Source organism: Gopherus flavomarginatus, chromosome 2 (assembly GCF_025201925.1).
Source record: "Gopherus flavomarginatus isolate rGopFla2 chromosome 2, rGopFla2.mat.asm, whole genome shotgun sequence".
Taxonomy (NCBI): Eukaryota; Metazoa; Chordata; order Testudines; family Testudinidae; genus Gopherus; species Gopherus flavomarginatus.
The window spans coordinates 301,412,985-301,440,968 of NC_066618.1; the positions used below are offsets into that span (position 1 = coordinate 301,412,985).

Genomic DNA, 27,984 nt, shown 5'->3' on the forward strand with positions numbered 1-27,984 from the left:
GTGAGCTGCAGAGGACAAGCGCCAGGCTAAGGAACCCACCCACCCAGCAAGGTCAAAGGGAGGTCAGCTGTCCGCGGCCTGCAGGCAGACCCAGGCTGCGCCGCACTGTGGCTGCAGGATGTTCTTTCCCGGGCATAACCCAGAGGGCACCACCACAGGCACATGCTCGGCACACTGACATGCTGAGCAGCCATCTGAGGGGCAGCCCCAATGGAGCCTCGGTCCCGAGGACCCTGCAAGGAACAGCCAGCCTCCAGCCCCAGCATTACAGTGGGCCACAGAGCACCAGGATTAGGGAAGGGCAACAGGTGGCCTCAGTGCAGACACTCCTGGATGCAGCAAGCGCCCTACAGCTCCCTGCCCCACACTAACGCTGGCTGCCCCAGCAGCTAACAGCCTCCCAAGGTGGGACGGGGAACTCTCGCAGACTCTCCTTACTGTGACAGCTGCTACCTACACAGGGGTCAAGCCAGGGCGGAAAACAAAAATCCCCAGGAACCTCAGTTCTTCCTTCTGAGCCCTTGGATTCCCACAGACTTGTCTCTTCAGACTCACGTGGATGCAGACACCCCATCAGTCCCCGACAGGGGGAATCCTGCATTTCCCAGCAGTGCCTGGATCGGTCCTACCTAAACTCTTCCTAATGGTGCCAGTGGAGCTTGGGCAAGAGAAGAAAGGAATGAGCCCCTGTGGAAGGGAGGACAGACTTCCAGGTGGAGAGAAAGCTGTTAACTGAGCATGAAGCACCAGAGCTCTAGTGATCACAAACATATGTTGGGTCTAAACTTTTGGTGAACTTTGGGGAGCCAAAACACACCCAGACTGGCTGTCTCTGCATAATCCTTCCTGAACCCTTTTGAACAAAGCACTGACCTGCAAACTACTCATGACACCCCCTTTCTCAAGTAGCCATTAGCCTTTATCTCTATGCATTTACTTGTTAACTTGCTTTTCCTGTAAAATCTTGATTGATTATGCATGACCATTATCTTTTGTTAAATCACTTTGTTTACTTCTGTGTATAAATATTGATGCTCACCCCTAATAAAGGGGCCACACTTAATCTAAAGCTTTTAGAGCTAAGGATAGTGTGAGCCCGTTGATCAACGCAATTGGTGTCTGGTCTCTGACAGAATTGTGTGCCCCATACCAACTCCGCACGAACTCGGGTGCTGGAGAGGTGAGTGAGGACTTGCTTTATTTACCTAACAATTTGGGGGCTCAGCGCTGCAACTTTCTGATGTAGACAAGCCCTCAGTCACTTCAGTGTTGGACGTAGCTGATTTTGCCTGGGAGAAAGAAAGGGAAAGTAGTAAAAAGAAAGAGAAAAAGGAAGAATATAAGCTGATGGCTTTAGCTTTTCACGGCGGTGTTCGAGGCAAAGGCCGTGGCCGTGGCAGGGGATTCCAGGGTGCTCGGGGAAGAGGGTCCTGGCGACCCCAGCCATCGGGAAATTGTTTTCAGTGCGGACAGCCCGGTCACTTTAAACGTGAATGCCCCTGGGGACGCCCAGAGGGTCTGGCTGCATCCGCAGATGCTTATACAAGTGAGGAATACACCCCTGCACCACCAGCTCAGCCCATTCCCCAGGCCTGGATCAACTACGGGAAACAGCAGCAGCCGCAGCAAACTCAGCCTTCTCAATGACGGTACCCCGGGGGCGAAGGCAAACAATGTGATGGTCTTATTTCCTTAATGTCTTTAGCCGGCTCCTTTCTCACTTTCTCCCCTCCCAGCAAAGAGCCTCGTTTAACCCTTTCAGTCCAGGGACTGCCTGTCTCTTTCCTCATTGATACTGGGGCTACTTTCTCTCTTTTAAATCATGCCCCCTCTCCCTGGCTATCCTCTGAGGTTAAAACTGCGACTGGGGTGGAGGGCAACCCACAGTCTCTGGGACTCACTTTGCCTTTGAATGTTATTTATGCTGATAAATGTTTTCCTCACCGTTTTCTTTTTTCCCCAGCTTGTCCGATCCCTTTGATGGGCCGGGATTTACTCTGTAAGCTTGAGGCTATCTTAACCTGCACTCCTGGAGGGGTAGGATTATTGATGACAGTGTTAGGAGATTCGGCCCCTACTCAGGGTAATTGGGAAACACCCCCCTCTCTCTCCCCTGACCTCACTGACTTGCCTTCAACCCTCTGGGGAATTTCTGACACTGATGTTGGCCTGCTCCTTTCGGCAGAGCCCGTAAGGATTCAGGTGAAGCCTTCCTTAACCCCCCCGTCAGTCCCTCAATACCCCCTGTCGCTGGAAGCCCGGGAGGGCATCCGCCCCATTATCGAGGGATTCATTGCACAAAAGCTAGTCCGCCCTCAGCGCACTCCCTGTAACACCCCTATACTGCCTGTCAAAAAGCCTCCTAAAAAGGACGGAGACCCTGTTCGTTGGCGCTTTGTACAGGATCTACGAGTTGTTAATCAGTATGTGGTCCCTCTTCATGCAGTAGTTCCTGACCCAGCTACTATCATCAGCCAAATCCCCTGGGATGCTGAGTGGTTCACTGTTATTGACTTAAAATCAGCTTTTTTCAGCATTCCTGTGCACCCAGACTCTCAGTATCTCTTTGGTTTCACCTGGGAGGGACAAAGTTATGTCTGGCAACGACTTCCTCAAGGCTACAGAGACAGCCCCACGATTTTCAGCCAGTGCCTCCGCCACGACTTGGAAGGTTTCACCAGTCCGCAGGGATCCACATTGGTCCTATACGTAGATGACATCCTATTAGGTAATCGCGAAGAAGCTGCCCTCCGCATCGATGGTAAGGCACTTTTATTATACCTACACACCAGAGGCCACAAGGTAGACCCTAAAAAGATTCAGTGGGTCTCACAGAAGGTCCGATATCTGGGCTTCCTGTTAACCCCAGAGGGAAGACAGATGGACCCAGCCCGCATAAAGACTATTCAAAACTGCCCTCTACCGAACACCAAGAAACAACTTCGAGGTTTCTTAGGATTAATTGGCTTCTGTCTCCCCTGGTTGCCGTCCTGCGGGGAGTTAAGCAAACTGCTCCACCGACTCACTGCTAACCTTGCTCCTGACCCTTTGCAGTGGTCCCCGGACACTATTCAAGCCTTTCAGTTACTCAAGGACAGTGTGGCCTCCTCCATGTCTCTCCGCCCCCCCAATTACAGCAAACCCTTTCACCTTTTTGTCCACGAGAGGGGCGGAATTGCTAGTGGTGTCCTTACCCAGCTGAGCGGGCCCCACCATTTCCCGCTTGCTTTTTACTCTCAGCAAATCGACCCTGTCGCTCAGGGAACCCCATCCTGCACCCGGACTCTGGCAGCAGCTGCCCTGCTGATCACAAAGGCAAAGAGCCTAACCCTGGGTCATTTTACCACGGTTTGGACCTCTCATGCCTTGTCAGCCCTTCTGCGTAGGGGCACAACCCAAGTCTTTTCGGCCCATCGTCAGCAACAGCTAGAGGCCGAACTCTTAGAAGACACTAACCTAATTTTTGAAAGGTGTGGACCCCTTAATCCAGCTACCTTGCTTCCTGACCTGCCCGTCCTCCAGGATCAGCACGACTGTGTGGAAGTAGTTTACAGCATCTTACAGATAAGAGACAACCTGTTTGACGTGCCACTGGACAATCCCGATTGCATCCTCTTCCCGGACGGAAGCTCCTTCTATGTTGATGGCAAGCGTTTCACTGGTTATGCTGTCACCTCTGAATGGGACATTCAAGAGGCCGCCTCACTGCCAGGCAACTGGGGAGCCCAAGCCGCTGAACTCTATGCCCTGGCCCGAGCTTGCCAGTTGGCCGCTGGTAAGACCGTTACCATTTTTACTGATAGCAAATATGCTTTTGGAGTTGTGCATTGTCATATCCACCTCTGGAAGTTTCGAGGTTTCCAGACAGCTGCCGGTAAACCCATTCAGCACCTCCCCCTCATCCACAAGCTTTTGGACGCCCTCCAAAAACCCTCTGTCCTGGCTGTAGTTCACTGCCGGGCCCATACTAAAGATAGTAGCCCCGTTACCCGTGGGAATGCCCTGGCTGATGCCTCCGCCAAGAAGGCTGCCACCTTACCTTTAGCCATGCCCACCTTGGCTATTGCAGCCTCCTCCTTTACTCCACCGCACCCCGTACCAGTACCCGCTGCTGAACTACAATCGTGGGAGAGCCTCGGGGCCACTCTGGTCAAAGGGACCTGGCTTATGCCAGATGGCCGAGCCTGCCTCCCTCGCTCCACATACCCCGTGGCAGTTCGCTGGCACCATGATAAAAGGGGTCACTACGGCACGCACGCCCTCGTGGACACCATCGCTCGCTTTTGGTATGCTCCAGGCATTCAACCCTATTGCCTATCAATAGTGAAAGCATGCAGCACATGTCAGCGTAATGGACCTGCTCCGCCTCTTAACAAAATTAAGGGTGGAAGACCTCCGCCTGCTGCTCCATTTCAACATCTTCAAATTGACTTTGCAGATATGCCAAAGGCTTTTGGGAAAAAGCACCTCCTTGTTTTGGTTTGCCCTCTGACTTCCTGGGTCGAAGCTTTTCCTACTGCTAATTGTACTGCTGCCACAGTGGCGAAGATTCTCCTTAGAGACATTGTACCCCGTTTTGGCATCCCTCTTGTGCTCGACTCAGATCGCGGACCTCACTTTACTGGTCATGTCCTTGGCCATTTAGAACAAGGACTGGGCATTTCACACTCCTTTCATACACCCTACCACCCCCAGTCTAGCGGGAAAGTTGAGCGTATGAATAGGGAACTTAAGTTTACATTGGCTAAATACTGTCAGGAAACAGGATTAAAGTGGCCTCAGGTACTTCCTTTGGTCCTGTTTCACCTTCGTACTCGCCCAACCCGCGCATTGGGCTTATCCCCCTTTGAACTGCTCTATGGACACCCCCCTTTCAAAGGCGGGGCGCTACCACGTACTGATGTTTCACTATTGGGAGGGGATCATATGACCGCGTGTCAGTTTCTCTCCCTACAGGCTCGCCTCCGTACCCTTTGGAAAGCCTCGCAGTTTTCCCAGACCGTGCCGCTGGAGGAACAGATCCACCCGTTCCAACCAGGGGACTTCGTCTGGGCCAAAAAGTTCGTTCGTGACGACACCCTCCAGCCAAGGTTTACTGGACCCCACCAGGTTCTTTTGACAACCCAGACTGCAGTGTTCCTGGAAGGACGCAAATCTTGGATCCACCACTCTCACGTCAAGCCAGCCGTAGTGGACCACAGTGACGGACCAGCAGCTCTTGTCACCACTGAGGACACTGCCTCCGACCAGTGGACCAGCTTACCTCTCTCAGACATTAGACTTAAATTGACTCGAAAAAAATGAGAGGACCCTTTATTCTGACAACTGTATGGTTTTTTTTATGCTTTTTTAGTTTATTTTCTGCTTATGAAGATAATGCTTTTATTAGATATTCCCACGAGGTTAAAACTCGTATTTTAGGAAATAGAAGTAATTGCTGGGTATGTACTCAATTTCCAGTAAATGCAGCACAGGGACTCCCCTTCACACCCATTCCCCTAACCACTGCTAATATGACTTGGATGCCACCGACTAGAATAAAAGATCCAGTCCAACCCAATCTTACATGGGACAAAACAGGAGTGCCAATTAACAAATATCTCAGGGTAACCAATCAAACAGGATCACTGTGTTTTGTTAAAGGAAAAGGGTCAACTTTTGTGGGAACAAGTAAATGCAACATATATTTTAATGGCACCGCCTTTAGTAAAAATCTTGGCTTCAAGCCTTGCGCATCCCACTTATCCCATATGTGGATCCCTCACCCCGATCCAACCTTTTCAACTTTTTCATGGAGGGGCAGGTTTTCAGAGTCAGTTTTTAAAAAGCCCTGCTCAGATCTCAAGGGTGTCCAACTAATTGTTAAAGGATACACAATTGCCTTCTACAACTGCTCAAGCAGTACTACACTGCCCTTTGAGAACAACACTACCAAATTGTGCCTCTGCAGTTCACACAACGACCCCTCTGCGTTACCAGGGGAACAGTGGTACAACGGGTGGTGGGTTACCTCCTACTTTGAGAAATGGAATACCCAAAACGCATTATATGGAACATACTGGGTGTGCGGGCCCAAAGCTTATTATTTTCTCTCCCCTGATTGGGCAGGGTCATGTTATTTGGCATGGCTAGCACCGCCTTCTCGCATCTCCCTCACTCCCCCTCATTTTCCCCACGTTCGTAACATCCGTGAAACTGACAGAGATATTAATCTCCGTGATGGTTTGTCCTGGCAGCGGTGGGCTGGTCACACTAGCTTGAAGGGTGCTATAATCCGTCTACAGGGACTATTAGAATCTTTGACCAATGAAACTGCAACCCTATTTGAAAATCAGGCCGGGGAAATGTCCCAGCTGCGCCAGTTAGCTTTGCAAAACAGAATGGCTTTAGACATAATGTTAGCAGCCCAGGGAGGAACTTGCGCCCTCATAAATGAAGAATGCTGTGTTTTTGTAAATGACACCTACTCTGACACTTTTCAACGTACCAAACACCTAAGGGAAATGGCTAAAAACTACTCCTCTGGCCAGCCACCTTATGATTGGTGGGGAGCCTTATGGAATTGGCTGCCCGGATTTGGGTGGGTTAAAAAACTCTTGGTGGGTGTTGTTGGGGCCATAGTAGTCCTTATAATACTGTGTTGCTGTATTCAGTGTGTCCCCTCCCTCATAAACTCATGTAAGTCAGTTTATTCTTTTCCCACTTCAGCTAAAAGCCTTACTCTCTTCGAATTGGCCCAGGCTGAAATTGCCAAGCGGCCCTTGAGATCTTGAAATAGGGTGTAGCTTTTTGATTAATAGTTATCCCAAAGCTACAAATGGAGGAATGTTGGGTCTAAACTTTTGGTGAACTTTGGGGAGCCAAAACACACCCAGACTGGCTGTCTCTGCATAATCCTTCCTGAACCCTTTTGAACAAAGCACTGACCTGCAAACTACTCATGACACCCCCTTTCTCAAGTAGCCATTAGCCTTTATCTCTATGCATTTACTTGTTAACTTGCTTTTCCTGTAAAATCTTGATTGATTATGCATGACCATTATCTTTTGTTAAATCACTTTGTTTACTTCTGTGTATAAATATTGATGCTCACCCCTAATAAAGGGGCCACACTTAATCTAAAGCTTTTAGAGCTAAGGATAGTGTGAGCCCGTTGATCAACGCAATTGGTGTCTGGTCTCTGACAGAATTGTGTGCCCCATACCAACTCCGCACGAACTCGGGTGCTGGAGAGGTGAGTGAGGACTTGCTTTATTTACCTAACACATTCACACTGGTCTGGGACTAGTTTGGTCCCTGGCTCAACAGGGGTGAAGCAGGAAAGGGAGCTCCCTCATCGCTCAGCAGCACCATCTGGGGGAGAGTAGCATATGCAGTGGTTTGTGACATCATGGTTCCGACTGCAGGAGCACCACCCTGACTGTCAACCCCAGGAGCGGGGAGAGTCATGCGGACCTACAACCTGATCTGGGACAGACCGTGAGAATGGTTCCTGCAGGGCAGGCAGGCACCATCAGCCTGGACAAGAGCAGACGTCCCCTTACTGTGACAGCTGCTACTGCAGGGAACAACCATAACAAACAGTGAGAATGTTGCAGGCGAGACACCGCAGCCTCGAGGACGGAGAAGATACTCGGGTAACATTGCTACATTAGTGCACAGAGACCCCAACCACTGTCAGAAGACAGGATATTGCGTTAGATGAACCACTGGGCTGACTCAGCATGGCCAGTCTCATGTTAGCCATTTTGGACAGTGTCACACTGAGACTCATGCTCAGGTGGTTGTCCACCATGACCCCCAAACCTTTTTCAGAGTCCCTGCTTCTCAGGATAGAATTCCCCACCCTGTAAGCATGGCCTGCCGTCTTTGTTCCTACATGCAGACATTTACATTTAACCTGTTAAATCACTTATTGTGTTGCATCCAGCTTATCAAGTGACCCAGATTTCTCTGTGTCAGTGACCTGTCCTCTTCATGATTTACTGCTCGACCAATTCTTCCAGGTCATTGATAAAAATGTTAAACAGCATGGGGCTAAAAACCTTTCCCTTGAGGGCCCCACTAGAGACAACCTGCTTGATGGCGATTCCCTCTTTACAATTACATTCAGCTGGCCAGCTATTAATCTGTTTAATATGTGCCTTGTGAATTTTACATCATTCAGGGTTTTTCCATCGGAACGTTGGGAGGTACCGAGTCAAACACCTTACAGAAGTCTAAGTATAGTACAATAACAATCTTATCTCATCAAAACAAGATGTCAAGTTAGTCCGGTATCTATATAAGCCCATGTTGATTTGCGTTAATTACATTACACTTCTTTAGGTCATTATTAATCAAGTCCACATCAACCGCTCCATTATCTTGCACAGGATCAATGTCAGGCTGACAGGCCTATCACCCTGGTCACCCTTTTTAAAAACTGGCCCAACATTAGCTTTCTTCCTACCCCATGCCCCGGTGTATACCTTTGGGTGCTCATGATGCGAACACTTGCCCTCAGCTGGGTTAAGGAACATGGTGCTTAAAACACCAGACACCTGGAGACCTGCTTACACTAACTCTCCAAACACTGACACCACATCCATGACAGCAGTGGAAAGTCTAGCAAAAACATCCTAATGCGTACACAGCCTCCACCTGCAGGTGAAAGCCAACCCTGATCCCAACGCACAGGAGGGGAGGGAATCCTGGACTGATAAGCAAACAGCAGAGTAGAGCTTTTATAGTCTTGAGTCCAGAATAGCACCTGTCATCTGACTTAGATTCCAGAAGACTGGACAAGGGCAAATATAGTGCCCATCTATAAAAAGGGAAATAAAAACAACCCAGGAAACTACAGACCAGTTAGTTTAACTTCTGTGCCAGGGAAGATAATGGAACAAGTAATGAAGGAAATCATCTGCAAACACTTAGAAGCTGGTAAGGTGACAGGGAATAGCCAGCATGGATTTGTAAAGAACAAATCATGTCAAACCAATCTGATAGCTTTCTTTGATAGGATAACGAGTCTTGTGGATAAGGGAGAAGCGGTGGATGTGGTATACCTAGACTTTAGTAAGGCATTTGATACGGTCTCACATGATATTCTTATCGATAAACTAGGCAAATGCAACTTAGATGGGGCTACTATAAGGTGGGCGCATAACTGGCTGGATAACCGTACTCAGAGAGTAGTTATTAATGATTCCCAATCCTGCTGGAAAGGTATAACAAGTGGGGTTCCGCAGGGCTCTGTTCAATATCTTCATCAACGACTTAGATGTTGGCATAGAAAGTACGCTTATTAAGTTTGCAGATGATACCAAACTGGGAGGGATTGCAACTGCTTTGGAGGACAGGGTCAAAATTCAAAATGATCCGGACAAAGTGGAGAAATGGTCTGAGGTAAACAGGATGAAGTTTAACAAAGACAAATGCAAAGTGCTCCACTTAGGAAGGAACAATCAGTTTCACACATACAGAATGGGAAGAGACTGTCTAGGAAGGAGTATGGCAGAAAGATCTAGGGGTCATAGTGGACCACAAGCTAAATATTCGTCAATAGTGTGATACTGTTGCAAAAAAAAGCAAACGTGATTCTGGGATGCATTAACAGGTGTGTTGTAAACAAGACACGAGAAGTCATTCTTCTGCTCTACTCTGCGCTGGTTAGGCCTCAACTGGAGTATTGTGTCCAGTTCTGGGCGCCACATTTCAGGAAAGATGTGAAGAAATTGGAGAGGGCCCAGAAAAGAGCAACAAGAATGATTAAAGGTCTTGAGAACATGACCTATGAAGGAAGGCTGAAAGAATTGGGTTTGTTTAGTTTGGAAAAGAGAAGACTGAGGGGGAATATGCTCGCCCTATATAAATATATCAAGGGGGTTAACGTTAGGGAGGGAGAAGAATTATTTAAGTTTAGTACTAATGTAGCCACGAGGACGAATGGGTATAAACTGGATATTAGGAAGTTTAGACTTGAAATTAGACGAAGGTTTCTGACCATTAGGGGAGTGAAGTTCTGGAATAGCCTTCCGAGGGAAGTAGTAGGGGCAAAAGACTTTCCTGGCTTTAAGACAAAGCTTGATAAGTATATGGAGGGGATGTTATGATAGGATCGTTAATTTGGGCAATTGATCTTGAATTACCACCAGACAGGTCTGCTCAATGGTCTGCGGGGAGATGTTGCATGCGATGGGTACTGAGTTGCTGCGGAGAATTCCTTCTTGGGTGCTAGCTGGTGACTCTTGCCCACATGCTCTGGGTTTAGCTGATCGCCATATTTGGGGTCGGGAAGGAATTTTCCTCCAGGGCGGATTGGCAGGTGCCCTGGAGGTTTTTCGCCTTCCCCTGCAGCGTGGGGCACGGGTCGCTTGCTGGTGGTGTCTCTGCAGCTTGAGGTCTTCAAACCATTTTTGAGGATTTCAATAACTCGGTCCTGGGATAGGGGTTGTTATAAAATTGGATGAGTGGGGTTCTGTGGCCTGCCTTGTGCAGGAGGTCAGACTAGATGATCAGATTGGTCCCTTCTGACCTATGAGTCTATGAGAGGGGACATGATAGCAGTTTTCAGGTATCGAAAAGGGTGTCATCAGGAGGAGGGAGAAAACTTGTTCACCTTAGCCTCTAATGATAGAACAAGAAGCAATGGGCTTAAACTGCAGCAAGGAAGATTTAGGCTGGACATTAGGAAAAAGTTCCTAACTGTCAGGGTGGTTAAACACTGGAATAAATTGCCTAGAGAGGGTGTGGAGTCTCCATCTCTGGAGATATTTAAGAGATTAGATAAATGTCTATCAGGGATGGTCTAGACAGCATTTGGTCCTGCCATGAGGGCAGGGGACTGGACTCAATGACCTCTCGAGGTCTCTTCCAGTCCTAGAATCTATGAAGTCTCTGGGCGATGCTTTGGAACTGCTCCCCACAAAGCCAGTCAGAACTTTGGGGAGCCTCCTCTCCCTTGGAGCAGACTGTCTGCAGGGCAAGAAGCTCACACAAATTCACCTTCCTAGGTCTGATCTTGGAGCATTCAGCATATGCCGCCCCCCATGCGCTTCCTACAGCGAGTCTGCCCAGGTGGGGTTCTGGGGAAGCCAGAGTGTCTTGCACGCACCTCCACTTCACAGTCAGACATGACTCATGGCCAGCCAGTAAAACAGAAGTTTATTAGATGACAGGAACATGGTCTAAAACAGAGCTTGTAGGTACACAGAATGGGACCCCTCAGCTGGGTCCATTTTGGGGCCCAGAAAGCCAGACAACCCCGTCTGCCCTCACTTCCTATCCCCAGCCAGCTCCAAACTGAAACTCCCTCCAGACTGTTCTTCTCTGCTGAGTTCCCTTCCTGGGCCAGGAGGTCACCTGACCTCTCTGTTCTCACACCTTTAGAATCCCTTTGCAGGGGGGAAGAGCCTAGGCCATTAGTTGCCAGGAGATAGAGTGTTGGCCAGAAACTGAGGCACCCACACAGTATTCAGGGGAAACATTAAGAACATTCCTACTTCGTCATAGCATCCCAAGGGTTGCTTGAGATAGCTAAGGGGCAAGCATAGGATGCTATGTTCTATTTTGAAAGCATTTGGTGGCTCATGCAAGGGATCGGCAGGGAAAGGATACACTTCCAAAAGGCTTGCTAGTTTAGCCAATCTCATGAAGCTAGTGAGAGACATGGCATCACCACAGAGAGAAATCCTAGGTCAGGGGTAGGCAACCTATGGCACAGGTGCCGAAGGTGGCACGCGAGCTGATTTTCAGTGGCACTCACACTGCGCGGGTCCTGGCCACCGGTCCGGGGAGCTCTGCATTTTAATTTAATTTTAAATGAAGTTTCTTAAACATTTTAAAAACCTGATTTACTTTACATACAACAATAGTTTAGTTATATATTATAGACTTATAGAAAGAGACCTTCTAAAAATGTTAACATATATTACTGGCATGCAAAACCTTAAATTAGAGTGAATAAATGAAGACTCGGCACAGCACTTCTGAAAGGTTGCCGACCCCTGTCCTAGGTCATGACGCTAACCTTATTCAAAAGGCCTTTGTTTCAGTTCTGGAGGTGTAGTTATACAAGATTTTGTAGCTCCGCAACACCAGGCAATGATGATTGAGCAGCAGAGTTCTGGACGTTGGGACCTGAAGGAACACGGACTTCACGTGACCGTATCCGGTCTCCAATGGTGACCTGTATGCATTGCTGCAGAAGACAGAGCAAGAACCCTGCCCAAGACAGTTGGGGAATAATCTGCCCAAAGGTGAAATTTCTTCCTACCTCCTAAGTGGTGGAATATGCTCAGAAGAACAAGGCTTTAGAGCCCCCATTTTTTTCCACAACCACAAACTGCATTCAACTGCCCCATGGGCTGAATCTGGCCAACAGGCTGCACTTCAGCTATTCCCTGAGTTACCATAAACACAGTCATCCAAGCACAGAGGGACTGGGTTAGCACCTGGAAAGGCTGTATTGGCCAGGTGACAGAGCATTACAGAGACACTTTGGCTGTTAAGAGGAAATAAAACATGGGATATCATTAAACAATTACAACCCATACTTGATAGGGAACAAATTCTGGCCGAAAATTTTCCTGAACCTCCTCTTCTGGCCTTCAAACTACTCCTCAACACCATCAGAAACAAGCTCCCCACAGACCAGGACACACTGATTCAAAGTGGAACCAGACCTGGCCAGAACAACCGATGCAAAACCTTCAGACATACTTCCACTGCTATGATGATCAACCTTCCTAGAACACACCTTTCAAGATCAATGGATCCTACACATGCCTATCACAACATGCGTACACCTTATCCAGTGCACTGAGTGTCCCAACAACAACTGTGTGCGTGAAACCAGACAATCATCAAGTTCTCGAATAAACTTGCACAGGAAAATGATAGAAAGACAAAAAACATCATATCACCCATGGGTGAACACTTCACAACACGATCACTCCATGTCTGACCTTTCAGTCTTTCTCCTCAATGGAAACCTGCACACCTTCCAAACACAAGCCTAGGATCTTAAATCCATAACTCTGCTAGACAATAAAAATCATGGGCTGAAGAGAGACACTGGATTTATGGCTCATTACAACAACATGTAATCCACTAACCTTCCTTTTTTGTCCTCTGACCGCAACAATATCCAATGATCTTCGCCTTGAACGGTCTTTTACAACACGTGTAAGCTCCTTAGTTATCAGTTTAAACTGCTTTTTAATGAAAAATCTCAGATTACAGGAAAAAAAATACTTTTGATTTTCACCCTACCTTTGTATCATTCAAAGATATAAAATAACTTGTTTTATTAGGAAAATACATATATCTCATGCAATGTATTTTATTTCAATAATACATTAGTCTGTGTGTATATGCAAAACTGCCTATTGAAGTAAGGCTAGAAAATACAAACAAACAGGCACACACGCAAGCTCTGAAGTGTGTGCACATCTGAACGTACTGATGGATCTGACATGCTAAATAAGGAACAAAAATCTGTATCAGAATACATTTCAGAACACAAGGAAGTATTCAAAAGTTAAAAAAAAACAGGAGAAAAGGACAAAGTTGAGTGTATGTGCTGCTAATGGTGTGGTCCAATTATTACATTTAAATATTTATAGGCTAATAGTTATAAGTCTACAACAGTAATCTGTTTATTCAAATGAGAAGTTTTATTTGGGGATTAGAGATGTATTGTTTTCTTAAACTCAAGAGGTGGCATTAGTTTTGAGTTTTTGTTCTGCAGCAAACCACACTGAATCCCACTCATTAAAGCATGAATCTCCTCAATACTTCCCCTCCCCGTCCTTCCATCCACCAAAATAAACCTCAATATTTACCAATAAAAAATAATAGTTTTTTCCACCAATTTTCACTTGTTTTTGTTGTTGTAGTAATAAACACCAATAAACTCACAGGGAAAAAATAAAATAAAAGCTGAAAACCATGGACCCTAAATATGTGGTAACTACTTATGCTAAACAATATGTTCTACTTTATATTGAGCTGTGATGCTCCCAGAGTATCTTTTCTAGACCCAAGGAGCACTGTGTAGCTAAAAAGCTGGTCTCTTTTACCAACAGGAAAAAAAAATACTGCCTCATCCACCTTGTCTCTCTCCGAGGAAGTAAGTGAGAGCAAAAAACTCTTTGGAAGGTAAAATTTGAGAATGAGCAATTCGTGCCTAAGGCACAAAGAGGCTAAAAATATTTGTGGGCAGAGTCCCAAAAGGAACCTTTGAGCTCTGGGCTCACTGCACAGACCAGTTAGCCTCCAGCCACGGAGATATTTAGCTGCTGACAATAAAGCAGTTGCCCTGCTCCCCACCTCAGCAAGGTCAGGAAGCCAGGCATATAGCTGGCCGTAAATACGGTACCTGAAGAACTAGTTTCTTTTTCTCGCTGGTCTTGGTAAATCCCTTCTCTGGAGAGCAGCTGTTCCTGCACCTCCTAAAGAACCTCAGCTTTAATTTAAAATGATTAGAAGCCCAATCCTCAGCTCTCCTCCAGCAGCACAAAGCTGCCACCAGTGGAAGATTCCCCCAGCGTGGGGAAATCCTCAGTTGGTGCAGTTATCATCACAGTTCCTATGCCCATCTCCCAGCCCCTGTCCTGGAGAAGGGGGAGGCCAGGGCATCAGTCATCCCTAGTTTCAAGAACAGGCCCTTCACTGATAAGAGCAGCCATGTCAGTTCCATTCTGCTGCTAGAGAAGTGCTCCTGAGGCAGAAGAGGCAAAAATGCTTCTGTCTCTGAGGAAAAGTGAAGATATCCAGGCCAGAGGAACAGATCGGATTCCAGCAACCCTGCACTGAACTACGGGGGGAAAAAGACACGGACTAGTGGGACTATGACCCACTTCCACAAGTTTCTGAAAGAACCTCACTCAGTTCATTTTGCCACAATAGAAAGACAGCGAAGAAAGTACCTCCCTCAGGCATTGAGGGAGTTAGGGCTCCCTGCTATGAGGACCATTTATCTGTAGTAAACAGGGACAGAACAATCAGAAGTGATCAAAAGCAGGAAACATTAAGAATTAATAGTTGGAAATGCTTTCCAAAAACGACCAATTAGGTAATGGAACAGGAAACTAATAAAGGTCACATGATCACTATCTTGCTACATGACTAGACATGTAGTTGATGCAGGAAGCTAAGAAAAATGGTTCTACAGTGAGGCAGGAGTGAGACTCTGAGCTAAGAGAAATTCTACCGTCCAAAAAATATCTTCGCAGTTCAACGGGCTACGTTAGTGAAGCATTAAGGCTGAAAATCTCACATCTGAGAACTTGGTCAGCTGTGAGAGAGCAGGATCTTTTATGACCTCAGTAAGAGAGCAAGAAAAGGAAACAGCGTGAAACTGAAATCAAGTCACCTCTAATTCAAGTGTTTTGTTAAACTTGCCATGAAATGTGAGTGAACATTTAATGTAGATCCATTTTTGGGAGCTGTAAGCTCATTACTGCAGCATATATAGCCCAGAAGTTTGCAGTAGTTTTTCATATCTGAGCACCAGGAGCATGTCATGGAGTTTGTACCCGCACTGAGTTACCAGATACTGAATAATAAAAAAGAGACAGGGAGGAAGGGGGGAAAGCAGGACCAATGCCTCTCATTCTGGGCAGATGGCAGTCAGAGCCATTGTCCAGACTGTGTCAGCAAAAGATACCATCTGCTCGGACACCAAGAGATTCATGAGCGAACTCATGGGCTAAAGGGAAACAATGAAAGTTAACCTCATACAGGAATGGACAGAAGCCAAACCCTGACAAAGACAGGTTAGCGAACAGCCCAACTGTGACTAGACAAGCCCACGAAAGGTAGAAAGCAAAGGGAACGTATAAGTGTTAGAGAATGGGTAAAGGCATAAATATCAGCCCAGTCTAGCCTTTACTTTCAGTCCATTCCTGTTGCCTGACTGGTCTGACAGGAACTGCTCTTGTGGTTTCCTGATACCAAAATGCACTGTTTGGACTTCTTGCTTTTCAGTACAGCTGTTGCTCATCAGAACAGGGACTCCTCCTTCCCCCACCACCTGGACTCCTTTCATCTCAAATCTTCAGCCAGCTTGTCCAGAATCAGGAATAGCAGAAGGTGCCTCCAAATGCAAAACAGCTGATTCAGTTACAGTGAGCAAAACTCTGGAGACTCCCAAGATAGGAACTCGGAAGAACCTAAGCGCTACCCTGTTTGGTCAGACCAATGGCCCTTCTAGACCAGTATCCTGTCTCCAAGAGTAGTCAGTACCAGAGCATCAGGGGACATTTACAGAAAAGGGCAGTTGGAGAGCCACCTAGTCTTCCCCTCCTGACTGGTAGTCAGAAATTTAGGGTTGCATGGAGCATGGAGTTGCAATCCTGACCATCCTGGCTAACAGCCATTGCTGGCTCCACTAACTTTATCTAGATCTTTTTTTAACCAAGCAGTTATACTTTTGGTCACCATAACATCCCATGGCAGTAAGTTCCACAGGTTAACTGTGCAATATGTGAAAAAATAATTCCTCATTTATATTAAGCCTACTGCCCATTAGTTTCATCAGTTGACTGCTGGTTTTTGTCTTGTGGGAGAGAGTAAACAACACTTCTCTATTCACTTTTTCCACACCACGTACGACTTCCCTCGCCTCCCTGCATCATCTATTTTCTAAGATGAACAGAACTAATCTTTTTAGTCTCTTCTCATATGGAAGCTGTTCCATACTCTTAATTTTTGTTTTCCTTCTTTTAACCCTTTCCAATTTCCTTTTTGAGATGAGGTGACCAAAACTGGACACAGAATTCAAGCGCTGTGTGCACCATGAATGTACATCGTGGCATTATGGGATTTTCTGTCTTATTTTCTATTCCTTTCCTAATAGTCCCAAACATTCTCTTGGCCTTTTTGACTGACACCGCATATTGCGCTGAAGTTTTCACAGAATCCTCCACAATGACTCCAAGATCTTTTTTTTGAGCAGAAACAGCTAATTTAGAACCCGTCATCATTATATATGTGTAGCTGGGATTATTTTTTCCAATGTACATTAATTTGCACTTCTCAGTATTGAATTTCATCTGTCATTTGGTTGCCCAGTTACCCATTTTGTGAGATTCTCCTGTAGCTCTTTGCAGTCAGCTTTGGACTTAACTATCTTGAGTAATTTTATATCATCTGCAAAATTTGCCACTTCACTGTCCACTTTATTTTCCAGACCATTAATGATTATCTTGAACAGCACAGGTCCCAGTACAGAACCTTGGAGGATGCCATGGTTTACTTCTCTCCATTGTGAAAACCGACCATTTACATTTACTCTTTGTTTCCTATCTCTTAACCAGTTATTGGTCCAACTGAGAAGAGATTCCCTGTTACCCTAGGACTACTCAGTTTCCTTAAGAGCCTTTGGGGAGTGACTTTGTCAAAAGCTTTCTGAAAATCCAAGTACACTTTATCCACTGGATCAGCTTTATCCATGTGCTTGTTGACACCCTCAAAGAATTCTAATAGATTAGTGAAACATGACTTCCCTTTACAAAGGCTATCAAATTGTGTTTGTGTCTGCCTAATAATTCTGTTCTTTACTATAGTTTCTACCAATTTGCCTGGTATTGACATTGGGCTTACCAGCCTGTAAGTGGCAAAAAACCACTGCTAAAGCCCTTTTTAAAAATTGGCATTACATTTCCTACCTTTCAGTCATCTGGTACAGAGGCTTATTTCAGAGACAGGTGACATACTATAGCGAGTAGTTCTGCAATTTCAAATGTGAGTTTCTTCAGAACTCTTGGGCAAATACTATCTGGTCCTGAAGACTTAAGGATGCGAGTGTGTCATAGAGGTCACGGACTCCGTGACCTCCATGACTTCCGCACCAGCCACTGCTGGGGCAGTCTCAGGCCGCTGCACCCTCCCCAGCAGCAGGAGGAGTTTGAGTGGGGGGCTCAGGGCTGGAGGTTGAGGCATGGGATGGGATGAGGGCTCTGGACAGCATTTACCTTCGAGGGGCTCCCCAGAAGCGGCGACATCCTTCGGCTCCTAGGGGCAGGCAAGGCCATGGAGCTCTGTGCACCGTCTTCACAGCTCCCATTGGCCACAGTTTCCAGCCAATGGGAACTGCGGAGCTGGCAGTCGGGGAGGCATGCCTCTGCCTAGGAGATGAAGGATGTTGCCACTTCCAGGGAGGTGCGGAGCCTGGTAGGGAGCTTGTCAGCCCCGCCAACCCGCCCCCAACCACCACTGCGGGTCCCAGGCTGTGTAGCACTGCCCCACCCCCCCAACACCACTGTGGGTCTCAGGCCATCCTCCAGGCCCAGCACAGGTCCTGGGCCCACCCCTCAGCCACTCACCTCTCCCCAAGCAATCGCATTGACCATCTCCCCCAGTTTGACCCCCTCCCCTGAGCACCTCCAGGATACCTCCCCTTCCCAAGATTTAATCAGGGATATATAGTACAAGTCATGGACAGGTCACGGGCCGTGAATATTTGTTTACCATCAGTGACCTGTCCATGACTTATTAAAAATACCTGTGACTACACCTTATTACTGTTTAATTTAACAACCAGGTCATGAACTCAATCAACCAGGGATATCTCTGAGCCAACAGTGTCATAAAATATACCATATACCTTCCATGTGACTAAGCCTAATTACAGGCACTGCCCATCCAGCGATTTGTCCCAGACATGCCTTAGGTGTGTTCATTGGTAGTAAATGAAGGATTGCTCTGCCCACAGTAACAGAAGTGGCAACCTAACAAGAATGCTGCCCAACCTCAATACCTGTTGTGGAGAAGGTGTCAGAAGAAATTGGTTTTGGTAGCTGATGTAACAGGTAGGATAACACTTCAACCTCCCTGGCCACACTATAGCAGACCTTAAGGTGGCCATACTGCAGCAAAAAAACTTCAGGACCAGACTTCAAAGAGAAACTGCTGAGCTTCAGTTCATCTGCAAATTTGACACCATCAGCTCAGGATTGAACAAAGACTGTGAATGGCTTGCCAACTACAGAACCAGTTTCTCCTCCCTTGATTTTCACACTTCAACTGCTAGAACAGGGCCTCATCCTCCCTGATTAAACTAACTTCATTATCTCTAGCTTGCTTGCACATATATACCTGCCCCTGGAAATTTCCACTACTTGCATCTGACGAAGTGGGTATTTACCCACGAAAGCTCATGCTCCAAAACATCTGTTAGTCTATAAGGTGCCACAGGATTCTTTGCTGCTTTTACAGATCCAGACTAACACGGCTACCCCTCTGATACTTAACAGGTACCCTGTCTCCCTAGATGCAAGAGCCTTATCTTACCAAAAGACAGAGCACAATTCCTTGGGACAGGGGACTGGCAAGGATGCTGAGGCAGCATTTAGGCTGGGAGAATACTTTTCTCCTGTCATCTAAGATTTCTGAGGCATGCAATACTTTGTAGTTGAACTTTAGAGCCTGCCTATCTAGCCATAGAGATAGGGAATCAGCTAGCCTGGTGATAGGGCCACATAAATACCCAACAAATCTTCACTTAGTATCTGAATAATTAAGTGTAGCTAATAACTATCCTTGAATGTATGTTTTCCCTCTCTCTGTCACTTACCAATAAAACCTACTCTTGAGACAAGTGGAATTGGTTCATGGATACTGTCCGTGGGGGCAGTTGTTGTGGGCAATGCTGAGATACTGACCCCAAGGATAGTACGATCCAGAGTGAGTGCAAATTTCACTGCAGGGTGGCATGCAGGGGTGTGAGACCTCCCACCCTAACAGTGCCACAAGATCCAGCACTGAAGCCCTGTTTGAGGCACACCTCCAAGCAGGCAGCCCCGTAACTCCCAGCAGGCAATGCTCCATCCCAGAGTACAGCGCTTGGGGCCTGGAGGGCTGCAGCTCCCACCACGCAACGCTCCAGCCCACTCCCTACAGGGGTGCAGCTCCCATCATGCACCACGCCGAGGCCCTGGAACACGCCCATGGAGGGGGTGGGGTGGCGGATGCACCTGCTAGCGCGCAGTGCGTCACCGGGGCCTGAGGCCCAGTGATCAGACTACAACTCCCAGCATGCAAAGCGCCGCCCTGTCCCATGTGGCGCATTGCAGCCTGGGAGTTGTAGTCCTCGGGCTCTCGCGGCTTTGAGGGGCCGGGCAAGGACCTACTCGCGTCTCCCTGGCTCAGTCCCGGCCGGTCTCCCCGCGGCGGCGGCTCCCTCACTCCCTGGGCGCCTGTAGGCGGCACAGCGGGCGGGGAAAGCTCGAGCAGGGCGTCTCCGCCTCGGCCACCGTCCGACTTCTCGCCGCGGCCCGCCAGGCCTCCGCCCGCCTCGACATGTCCCCGGCTAACCGGGGCGGAGCGACTGACCGACGGAGCCCGCACTCCCCTGGCTAGCGGCGGCCACCGACCCGTCTCCTCAGGCGCCGGACGACAACAAGAGCCCCGAGTCGCGATTGACCCGCTGCCCTTTTCGGTCCGCCCATTCCTATTGGAGAAGAGACAGGCCAATCACCGCATTCCTATCCCCGCATTGGCTAGAACGGATGCAAATCAAGCACAGAGACCCGCCTCCCGAAGCGAGAGACCCTGCATCTGATAGGCTGCGGCTTCCCAGGCCCTGGTTGGCTGCCCGGGACAAAGACGGAGCCGCTGTCAGTCAAGTGCGGCTGGCCTCGCCCCGCTGCTCTGGGAGGGGAGGGGTGAAGGGGACGCAGGCTTCAAGGGGCAAGTTCCTGCCCCGGCTCCCCGGGAGGGGTCAGTCCCCTGCATCCCCCCCAGGTGCATGCCAGGCAGGGGGTCAGTCCCCTGCATCCCCCACCGGTGCATGCCAGACAGGGGGTCAGTCCCCTGCATGCCCCCGCCGGTGCATGCCAGGCACCCCTCCCCGGGGAGGGGGTCAGTCCCCTGCATCCCCCACCGGTGCATGCCAGGCACCCCTCCCCGGGGAGGGGTCAGTCCCCTGCATCCCCCACCGGTGCATGCCAGGCACCCCTCCCCGGGGAGGGGTCAGTCCCCTGCATGCCCCCGCCGGTGCATGCCAGGCACCCCTCCCCGGGGAGGGGTCAGTCCCCTGCATGCCCCCGCCGGTGCATGCCAGGCACCCCTCCCCGGGGAGGGGGTCAGTCCCCTGCATCCCCCCGCCGGTGCATGCCAGGCACCCCTCCCCGGGGAGGGGGTCAGTCCCCTGCATCCCCCCGCCGGTGCATGCCAGGCACCCCTCCCCGGGGAGGGGGTCAGTCCCCTGCATCCCCCCGCCGGTGCATGCCAGGCACCCCTCCCCGGGGAGGGGGTCAGTCCCCTGCATCCCCCCGCCGGTGCATGCCAGGCACCCCTCCCCGGGGAGGGGGTCAGTCCCCTGCATCCCCCCGCCGGTGCATGCCAGGCACCCCTCCCCGGGGAGGGGGTCAGTCCCCTGCATCCCCCCGCCGGTGCATGCCAGGCACCCCTCCCCGGGGAGGGGTCAGTCCCCTGCATCCCCCCGCCGGTGCATGCCAGGCACCCCTCCCCGGGGAGGGGGTCAGTCCCCTGCATCCCCCCGCCGGTGCATGCCAGGCACCCCTCCCCGGGGAGGGGGTCAGTCCCCTGCATCCCCCCGCCGGTGCATGCCAGGCACCCCTCCCCGGGGAGGGGGTCAGTCCCCTGCATCCCCCCGCCGGTGCATGCCAGGCACCCCTCCCCGGGGAGGGGGTCAGTCCGCTGCATCCCCCCGTCGGTGCATGCCAGGCACCCCTCCCCGGGGAGGGGGTCAGTCCCCTGCATCCCCCGCCGGTGCATGCCAGGCACCCCTCCCCGGGGAGGGGGTCAGTCCCCTGCATCCCCCGCCGGTACATGCCAGGCACCCCTCTCCGGAAGTGGTCAGTCCCCTGCATCCCCCACAGGTGCATGCCAGGAACCCCTCCCTGGGGAGGGGTCAGTCCCCTACATCCCCCCAGGTGCATGCCAGGCACCCCTCCCCAGGGAGGGGCTCATGCCCCTGCATCCCCCCCACAGGTGCATGCCAGGCACCCCTCCCCAGGGAGGGGCTCATGCCCCTGCATCCCCCCCACAGGTGCATGCCAGGCACCCCTCCCCGGGGAGGGGCCTTTCCCCTGCATCCCCTCATAGGTGTGTCCTAGGCACACTGCATCCCAAGGAGTGGCCTGTCCTCCTTACCTTGACTAGAGCAGCCCAGGCACCCCGTTACCCCATCCCTTCCCCAGGGAGGGGTTCACCCACCAGCCAGATCTACCCCAGACCAGGTCAGTTCCACATATTCCCCATCAACTCCCCACCCTTACTTCACTCCTACCCCAATAACTCCCCCTTTGGGGGACCCATCCTTTCCATCAGCTGTTACCAGCCCCTAGCCTCTCAGGCTGGCCTATCCCTGGCATGGGATGAAGGAGCCCACATCCTTTCCTCTCAGACAAGGGCCTTTGCACCATAGGGTGACATCAGGAAGCTGAAACTTAGCACATAGCAGCTCCATTATCCAACAGAGGTGTGAGCAGACTGCGCACAGATGCTGGCTGGCTGGCTCTTTCCAGAGCGAATTTAAAGTTAGGTCCTGATTTACGCGGTACTCAATGGTCTGAGCTGCTTCAAAACTACGCAGCCACTTGTGAGCCTCACAGACAGCTGCGCCCTACAGGACACTGAACCGAGAACTGAGATAAGACAGGTGCATGGAACACAGCCTTTCCAGCTGCAGGACCCAGCTATGGGACACCTACGAGAGCAGCTGAAAATGAACCTGCCCATGTCCCAATTTGAATGCAAGGCCCACCTCTTTGAGAAGGCCCACATCACTCATCCCAGTAACAGATCAGCCAAGAACTGGGGACGTTCGAGGGGAAGTAGAAAGGAAGAAGGAATTTTTAAAAATGAATGAAAAAAGCCACCCCCCACCCCCTGAAATGGCCCCAGGAACAAAGGAAACTGTGAGAAAACGAACAGGGGTACTTTGTCTCTAGGGTGCCACAGGGACTCCTGTTCTTTTTGCGGATACAGACTAAGACGGCTGCTCCTCTGAAACCTGTAAGAAAACGGCCACTTGGTGCGATCTTTAATTGTTGTATGGCGCTTAGATGGGAGCATGACACTCTGCAAATCAGAACCTAGACATTCTTCTCCCTGTGTCCATTTCTACTGCTGCTTTGGGAAGAGGTGATTAACCCTCTCTCTCCCAACTCTGTAGGGGGCTGTACACCCTGACATACCCCATCAAATCCCACATTTGAGATAAGCCCAAGCACTAGTGCTTCCTATTTTGTTTTCTACCAAAAAGAAATCAGGAGGCTTATGACCCTGATTGGGGAAAATGGGGGTGGGCAGGTGTGAGATTTCAGCCCCAAATGAGCAAATATGATTTTCCTCTGATGTTGCCAGACCAACACAGGCAAGAATGAATGTTTGCACGGCTGACTCAGAGAGCTTGCATTGGACAGGTCTCCTGTGCTTCCAGCCAAGCTCTGAGAGTGCCTAATGGAGAACATGCGTTGTAACATGCACATGCTGTGGCTACTCACGACTTTGCAGTGACAGCAAGGAGAGCCCTAGCTCTTCTGCACAGGCCCCTACTAGTTGAGTTACAGAAGAATCTCCTTTAGTAGGGATCAGCGTAGGGCCCATGACACACACTGGATCAGTTCTGCTTCTCTTCAACCCAGGCAGTGGTGCACATACAAGCTAGCCAATTAATTACTCTATGTTTTGATTACAATGACAAAGCAGTTCATAAAAGCCAGTGTGGTCCTGCTAGGTTAGTAGCCAGGCATTGACAGCAGCCTGTCAGAGATGCTTCTGAGGCAGATGCAAGGAACCCCTGGGTCGGGCAAACATTTGTGCACTAACATTTGTGAGCAGTAAATAATGAAGAGGACAGGTCAGTTATACAATGCTCTGGATCACATGATCAGCTGGGGGGGACAAGCAAACATGATGCATTTTAAAATGGCCAAATGTGAGGTCAGACATCTAGGAACAAAGACGATAGGCCACTGTGCCATTACCCAGGATACAATCTGGACTGATGGACAGATGTGTCCCTCAATTCTCCAACCTGGGGTGCCTTTTACACTGCTTCGCTGTGACAATCACCACTCCTGCTCCGCACACACAGCCTCTAGCATGTAAATCACCCCCCGCTATACCGTACGAGTGCTCTAGTCAGCCAATCCTGAATTACATTACAGGGCAACAGCAGCAAACTCGCAGTCCCAGACTTTCCCCTAGAAATGTGCAGCTGGTAGTGCCTAGCGACCTCCTAGACAACACAAGCTCACAGAAAGTCCGTCATTTCATTAATAGAAAATGAAATGCAAAAACCTTGTTATCTCAAATGGAGTATCCTGAACACTTGAAACAGACACTCGTACAGATAAAACAATAAAAGAAATTTATTAAATACAGATAGATTTTAAATGATTACAAATAATGAGGCATAAAAGTCAGAATTAGCTACTGTGATGAAGTGGGAACGTTCTTAATGTTTTCTCTGAGTGCTGTGTGTGTGCCTCAGTTTCCCCTATGCATTTCTCAAGTGTCTAGGGGGGCATGTGATTGTTGCAGAGCCCTACAGGGCCAGTGTGATACTGTCTGCACAGAGAATGGCCGATACCTTGTCTCCTGGCAACTGATGGCCTGGGCCCCTCCTCTGCAAAGGTGCCTACTGAATGTGCTGGAGAACAAAGATCAGGTGACTTCCTGGCCTGGGAAAGAGACAAAGGCGAGAGGAGGGGCTGGAGTTTCTTCAGTTTGGGGCTGGCTGGGAAAATGGAGGGGCACCTAGACATAGCTCTGGCCTCCCTGCCCCTGCCCAAGATGGACCTGACTGAGGGGGTCCTGTTGTCTGTACCTGCAAGAGCTGTCTTGGACTCTGTTCCTGTCGTCTAAATAAACCTCCTGTTTTACAGGGTGGTTGAGAGTCACGTGCATCGCAGGAAGCTGGGGGTGCACGGCCTGGTTTCCCCCACACTCTGTGACATCTACAAAGTAAATAAAAGGTAAAATGCATCTAATACCTAACTTAACAAGCTAAGCGAATTCAAAGCAAAGGTTTCTCTCACAACATACCTTAGCAGTCTTGCTGGATGGAATCCTTTCAGTCAGGACCTCTCCCCCAGTTCTGTGTTAATTTCCTTGTCCTTCAGGTGTTGTTGATGCCATGAGATGAAGGGATAGATATTTTGGTGCCTCTGTTCCCTTTTCTTATAGCTCTATTTCTTTGAAAGTCACCTCCAGCTGAGGTTCAGGAGACTGTGGGACAGGAACCTCCAGCTGTTTCTTTGCCAACATGTACATTTCTCACTCACTCCCTTTTTCCTGCCAAAGAATGGCCACTTAACCAGGTGATAGTCCATTTTGATTTTGTTGACACCTGGCTGAGGCCTCAGTTTGCCTTTTGTCTTCGAGGGACTGGTTTGTGCCTGCTCTTCTAAACTCGGAATATGTCTCACTAATGTTATATAATAGGATTTTATCACTTTACAAACAATGTTGCCACACATATTTTACCAGGACAATAATGATCAGCACATTATGAGTTTTCAAATTATACCGCATAAGGCATCCAGCCATTCAACAGCCCATGGGCTTCACCCATGAGGTTGGTCCCCAAGGAAGACGGGTTGATCTGGTTCTGTGGGGACTATCGGAGGCTTAATGCCATCACCGTGTCTGATGCCTACACCTCACTTTGTACAAAATCTATTATAGCTTTGTAAAAAGGGTGAACATAGGGATACCGACTGTCACAGCCATACTCACAGGATGAGGACTCTATCCTAGGAAGCAGTGACTCTGAAAAAGATTTAGGGGTCATGGTGGATAATCAGCTGAACATGAATTCCCAGTGTGACGCTCTGGCCAAAAGGGCTAATGTGATCCTTGGATGCATAAACGGGAATTTTGAATCGGAGTAGAGAGGCTATTTTACCTCTGTCTTGGCACTGGTGTGAATCCTGTGTCCAGTTCTAGTGCCCACAGTTCAAGAAGGATGTTTAAAAAATGGAGAGGGTTCAGAGAAGGGCCACGAACATGATTAAAGGATTAGAAAATCTGCCTTATAGTGATAGACTCAAGGAGCTCAATGTGTTATAACAAAGAGATGGTTAAGGGGTGAGTTGATCACAGTCTATAAGTACCTACCAGGGGAACAAATATTTAATAACCATAGAATCACAGAAGCGTAGGACTAGAAAGGACCTCAATAGGTCATCTAGTCCAATCCCCTGCACTCAAGGCAGGACTAAGTAATAACTAGTCCATAACGGGCTCTTCGATCTAGCAGAGGAAGGCCATAAGAACGGCTGTACCGGGTCAGACCAAAGGTCCATCTAGCCCAGTATCTGTCTACCGACAGTGGCCAATACCAGGTGCCCCAGAGGGAGTGAAGCTAACAGGCAATGATCAAGTGATCTCTCTCCTGCCATCCTTCTCCATCCTCTGACAAACAGAGGCTAGGGACACTATTCTTTACCCTTCCTGGCTAATAGCCATTTATGGACTTAGCCACCATGAATTTATCCAGTTCCCTTTTAAACATTGTTATAGTCCCAGCCTTCACAACCTCCTCAGGTAAGGAGTTCCACAAGTTGACTGTGTGCTGTGTGAAGAAGAACTTTCTTTTATTTGTTTTAAATCTGCTACCTATTAATTTCATTTGGTGACCCCTAGTTCTTGTATTATGGGAATAAGTAAATAACTTTTCCTTATCCACTTTCTCCACATCACTCATGATTTTATATACCTCCATCATATCTCCCCTTAGTCTCCTCTTTTCCAAGCTGAAGAGGCCTAGCCTCTTTAATCTTTCCTCGTATGGGACCCTCTCCAAACCCCTAATCATTTTAGTTGCCCTTTTCTGAACCTTTTCCAGTGCTAGAATATCTTTTCTGAGGTGAGGAGACCACATCTGTACACAGTATTCGAGATGTGGGCATACCATGGATTTATATAAGGGCAATAATATATTCTCAGTCTTATTCTCTATCCTCTTTTTAATGATTCCTAACATCCTGTTTGTTTTTTTGATCGCCCCTGTGCACTGCATGGACATCTTCAGAGAACTATCCACAATGACGCCAAGATCTTTTTCCTGACTTCTTGTAGCTAAATTAGCCCCCATCATATTGTATGTATAGTTGGGGTTATTTTTTCCAATGTGCATCACTTTACATTTACCCACATTAAATTTCATTTAACATTTTGTTGCCCAATCACTTAGTTTTGTGAGATCTTTTTGAAGTTCTTCACAATCTGCTTTGGTCTTAACTATCTTGAGCAGTTTAGTATCATCTGCAAACTTTGCCACCTCACTGTTTACCCCTTTCTCCAGATCATTTCTGAATAAATTGAATAGGATTGGTCCTAGGACTTACCCTTGGGGAACACCACTAGTTACCCATCTCCATTCTGAGAATTTACCATTAATTCCTACCCTGTGTTCCCTGTCTTTTAACAAGGAAAGGACCTTCCCTTTTATCCCATGACAGGTTAATTTACATAAGAGCCTTTGGTGAGGGACCTTGTCTAAGGCTTTCTGGAAATCTAAGTACACTATGTCCACTGGATCCCCCTTGTCCACATGTTTGTTGACCCCTTCAAAGAACTCTAATAGATTAATAGGTCTAACACAATCCAATGGCTGGAAGTTGAAGCTAGACAAATTCAGATTGGAAATAGGGTATACATGTTTAACAGTGAGAGCAATTAACTATTGGACCAGTTTACCAAGGGGCGTGGTGGCTTCTCCATCACTGACAACTGTTAAATCAAGGTAGAATTGTTTTACAAGATCTGCCCTAGTTTAAAAGGAATTGTTTTGGGGCAGTCCTCTGGCCTGCCACACAGGAGGTCAGGCAGGCTAATCAGAGTGGTCCCTTCTGGCCTTGGAAGCTGTGAACATACCCCTGAAGAAAGCTCCTCCCTACACCCTGTCAGCCCGTGGCTGGTTTGTACCCCGAAGCAGGAGCATTTGAGTCCAGGTTACATGGAAGTTCTAATATTATTTATATTCCAGTAGCATCGAAGAGCCCCAGTCACAGACCA

The 27,984-nt window shown here is 48.7% G+C and overlaps 2 protein-coding genes and 1 long non-coding RNA gene across 5 annotated transcripts in view; 1 reads left to right on the forward strand and 2 right to left on the reverse strand.

Annotated features, from left to right (window-relative positions):
* MAF1 (MAF1 homolog, negative regulator of RNA polymerase III) overlaps window positions 1–20,412 on the reverse strand; it is a 36,421-nt gene extending 16,009 nt beyond the window's left edge. For 2 of the 3 annotated variants that reach the window (XM_050939461.1, XM_050939460.1), the window contains exon 1: window positions 20,121–20,412. The gene's annotated coding sequence lies outside the window, so the exon portion shown is untranslated. Of the gene's footprint in view, window positions 1–18,748; window positions 18,838–20,120 lie in introns of those variants that run through there. The other variant, XM_050939462.1, reaches the window with a different exon arrangement.
* LOC127044447 (uncharacterized protein K02A2.6-like) lies at window positions 3,663–6,875 on the forward strand. Its single transcript, XM_050939341.1, has 2 exons — window positions 3,663–5,998; window positions 6,439–6,875. The coding sequence occupies exon 1, from the start codon at window positions 4,048–4,050 to the stop codon at window positions 5,302–5,304; it is 1,257 nt and encodes a 418-aa protein (XP_050795298.1). The 5' UTR covers window positions 3,663–4,047; the 3' UTR covers window positions 5,305–5,998; window positions 6,439–6,875.
* A 3,908-nt stretch (window positions 20,413–24,320) lies between the features above and the next one.
* On the reverse strand, window positions 24,321–26,390 carry LOC127044514 (uncharacterized). The gene is made up of 2 exons (XR_007772518.1): window positions 25,009–26,390; window positions 24,321–24,920 (listed from the first exon to the last, which is right to left on the reverse strand). It is a non-coding gene; the product is annotated as an uncharacterized LOC127044514 (long non-coding RNA).
* Between the last annotated feature and the right edge of the window lie 1,594 nt (window positions 26,391–27,984).

What these genes read in the sequence shown, in the direction of transcription:
- LOC127044447 (XM_050939341.1), top strand. Translation starts at nt 4,048, where the DNA reads ATGCCCACCTTGGCTATTGCAGCCTCCTCCTTTACTCCACCGCACCCC.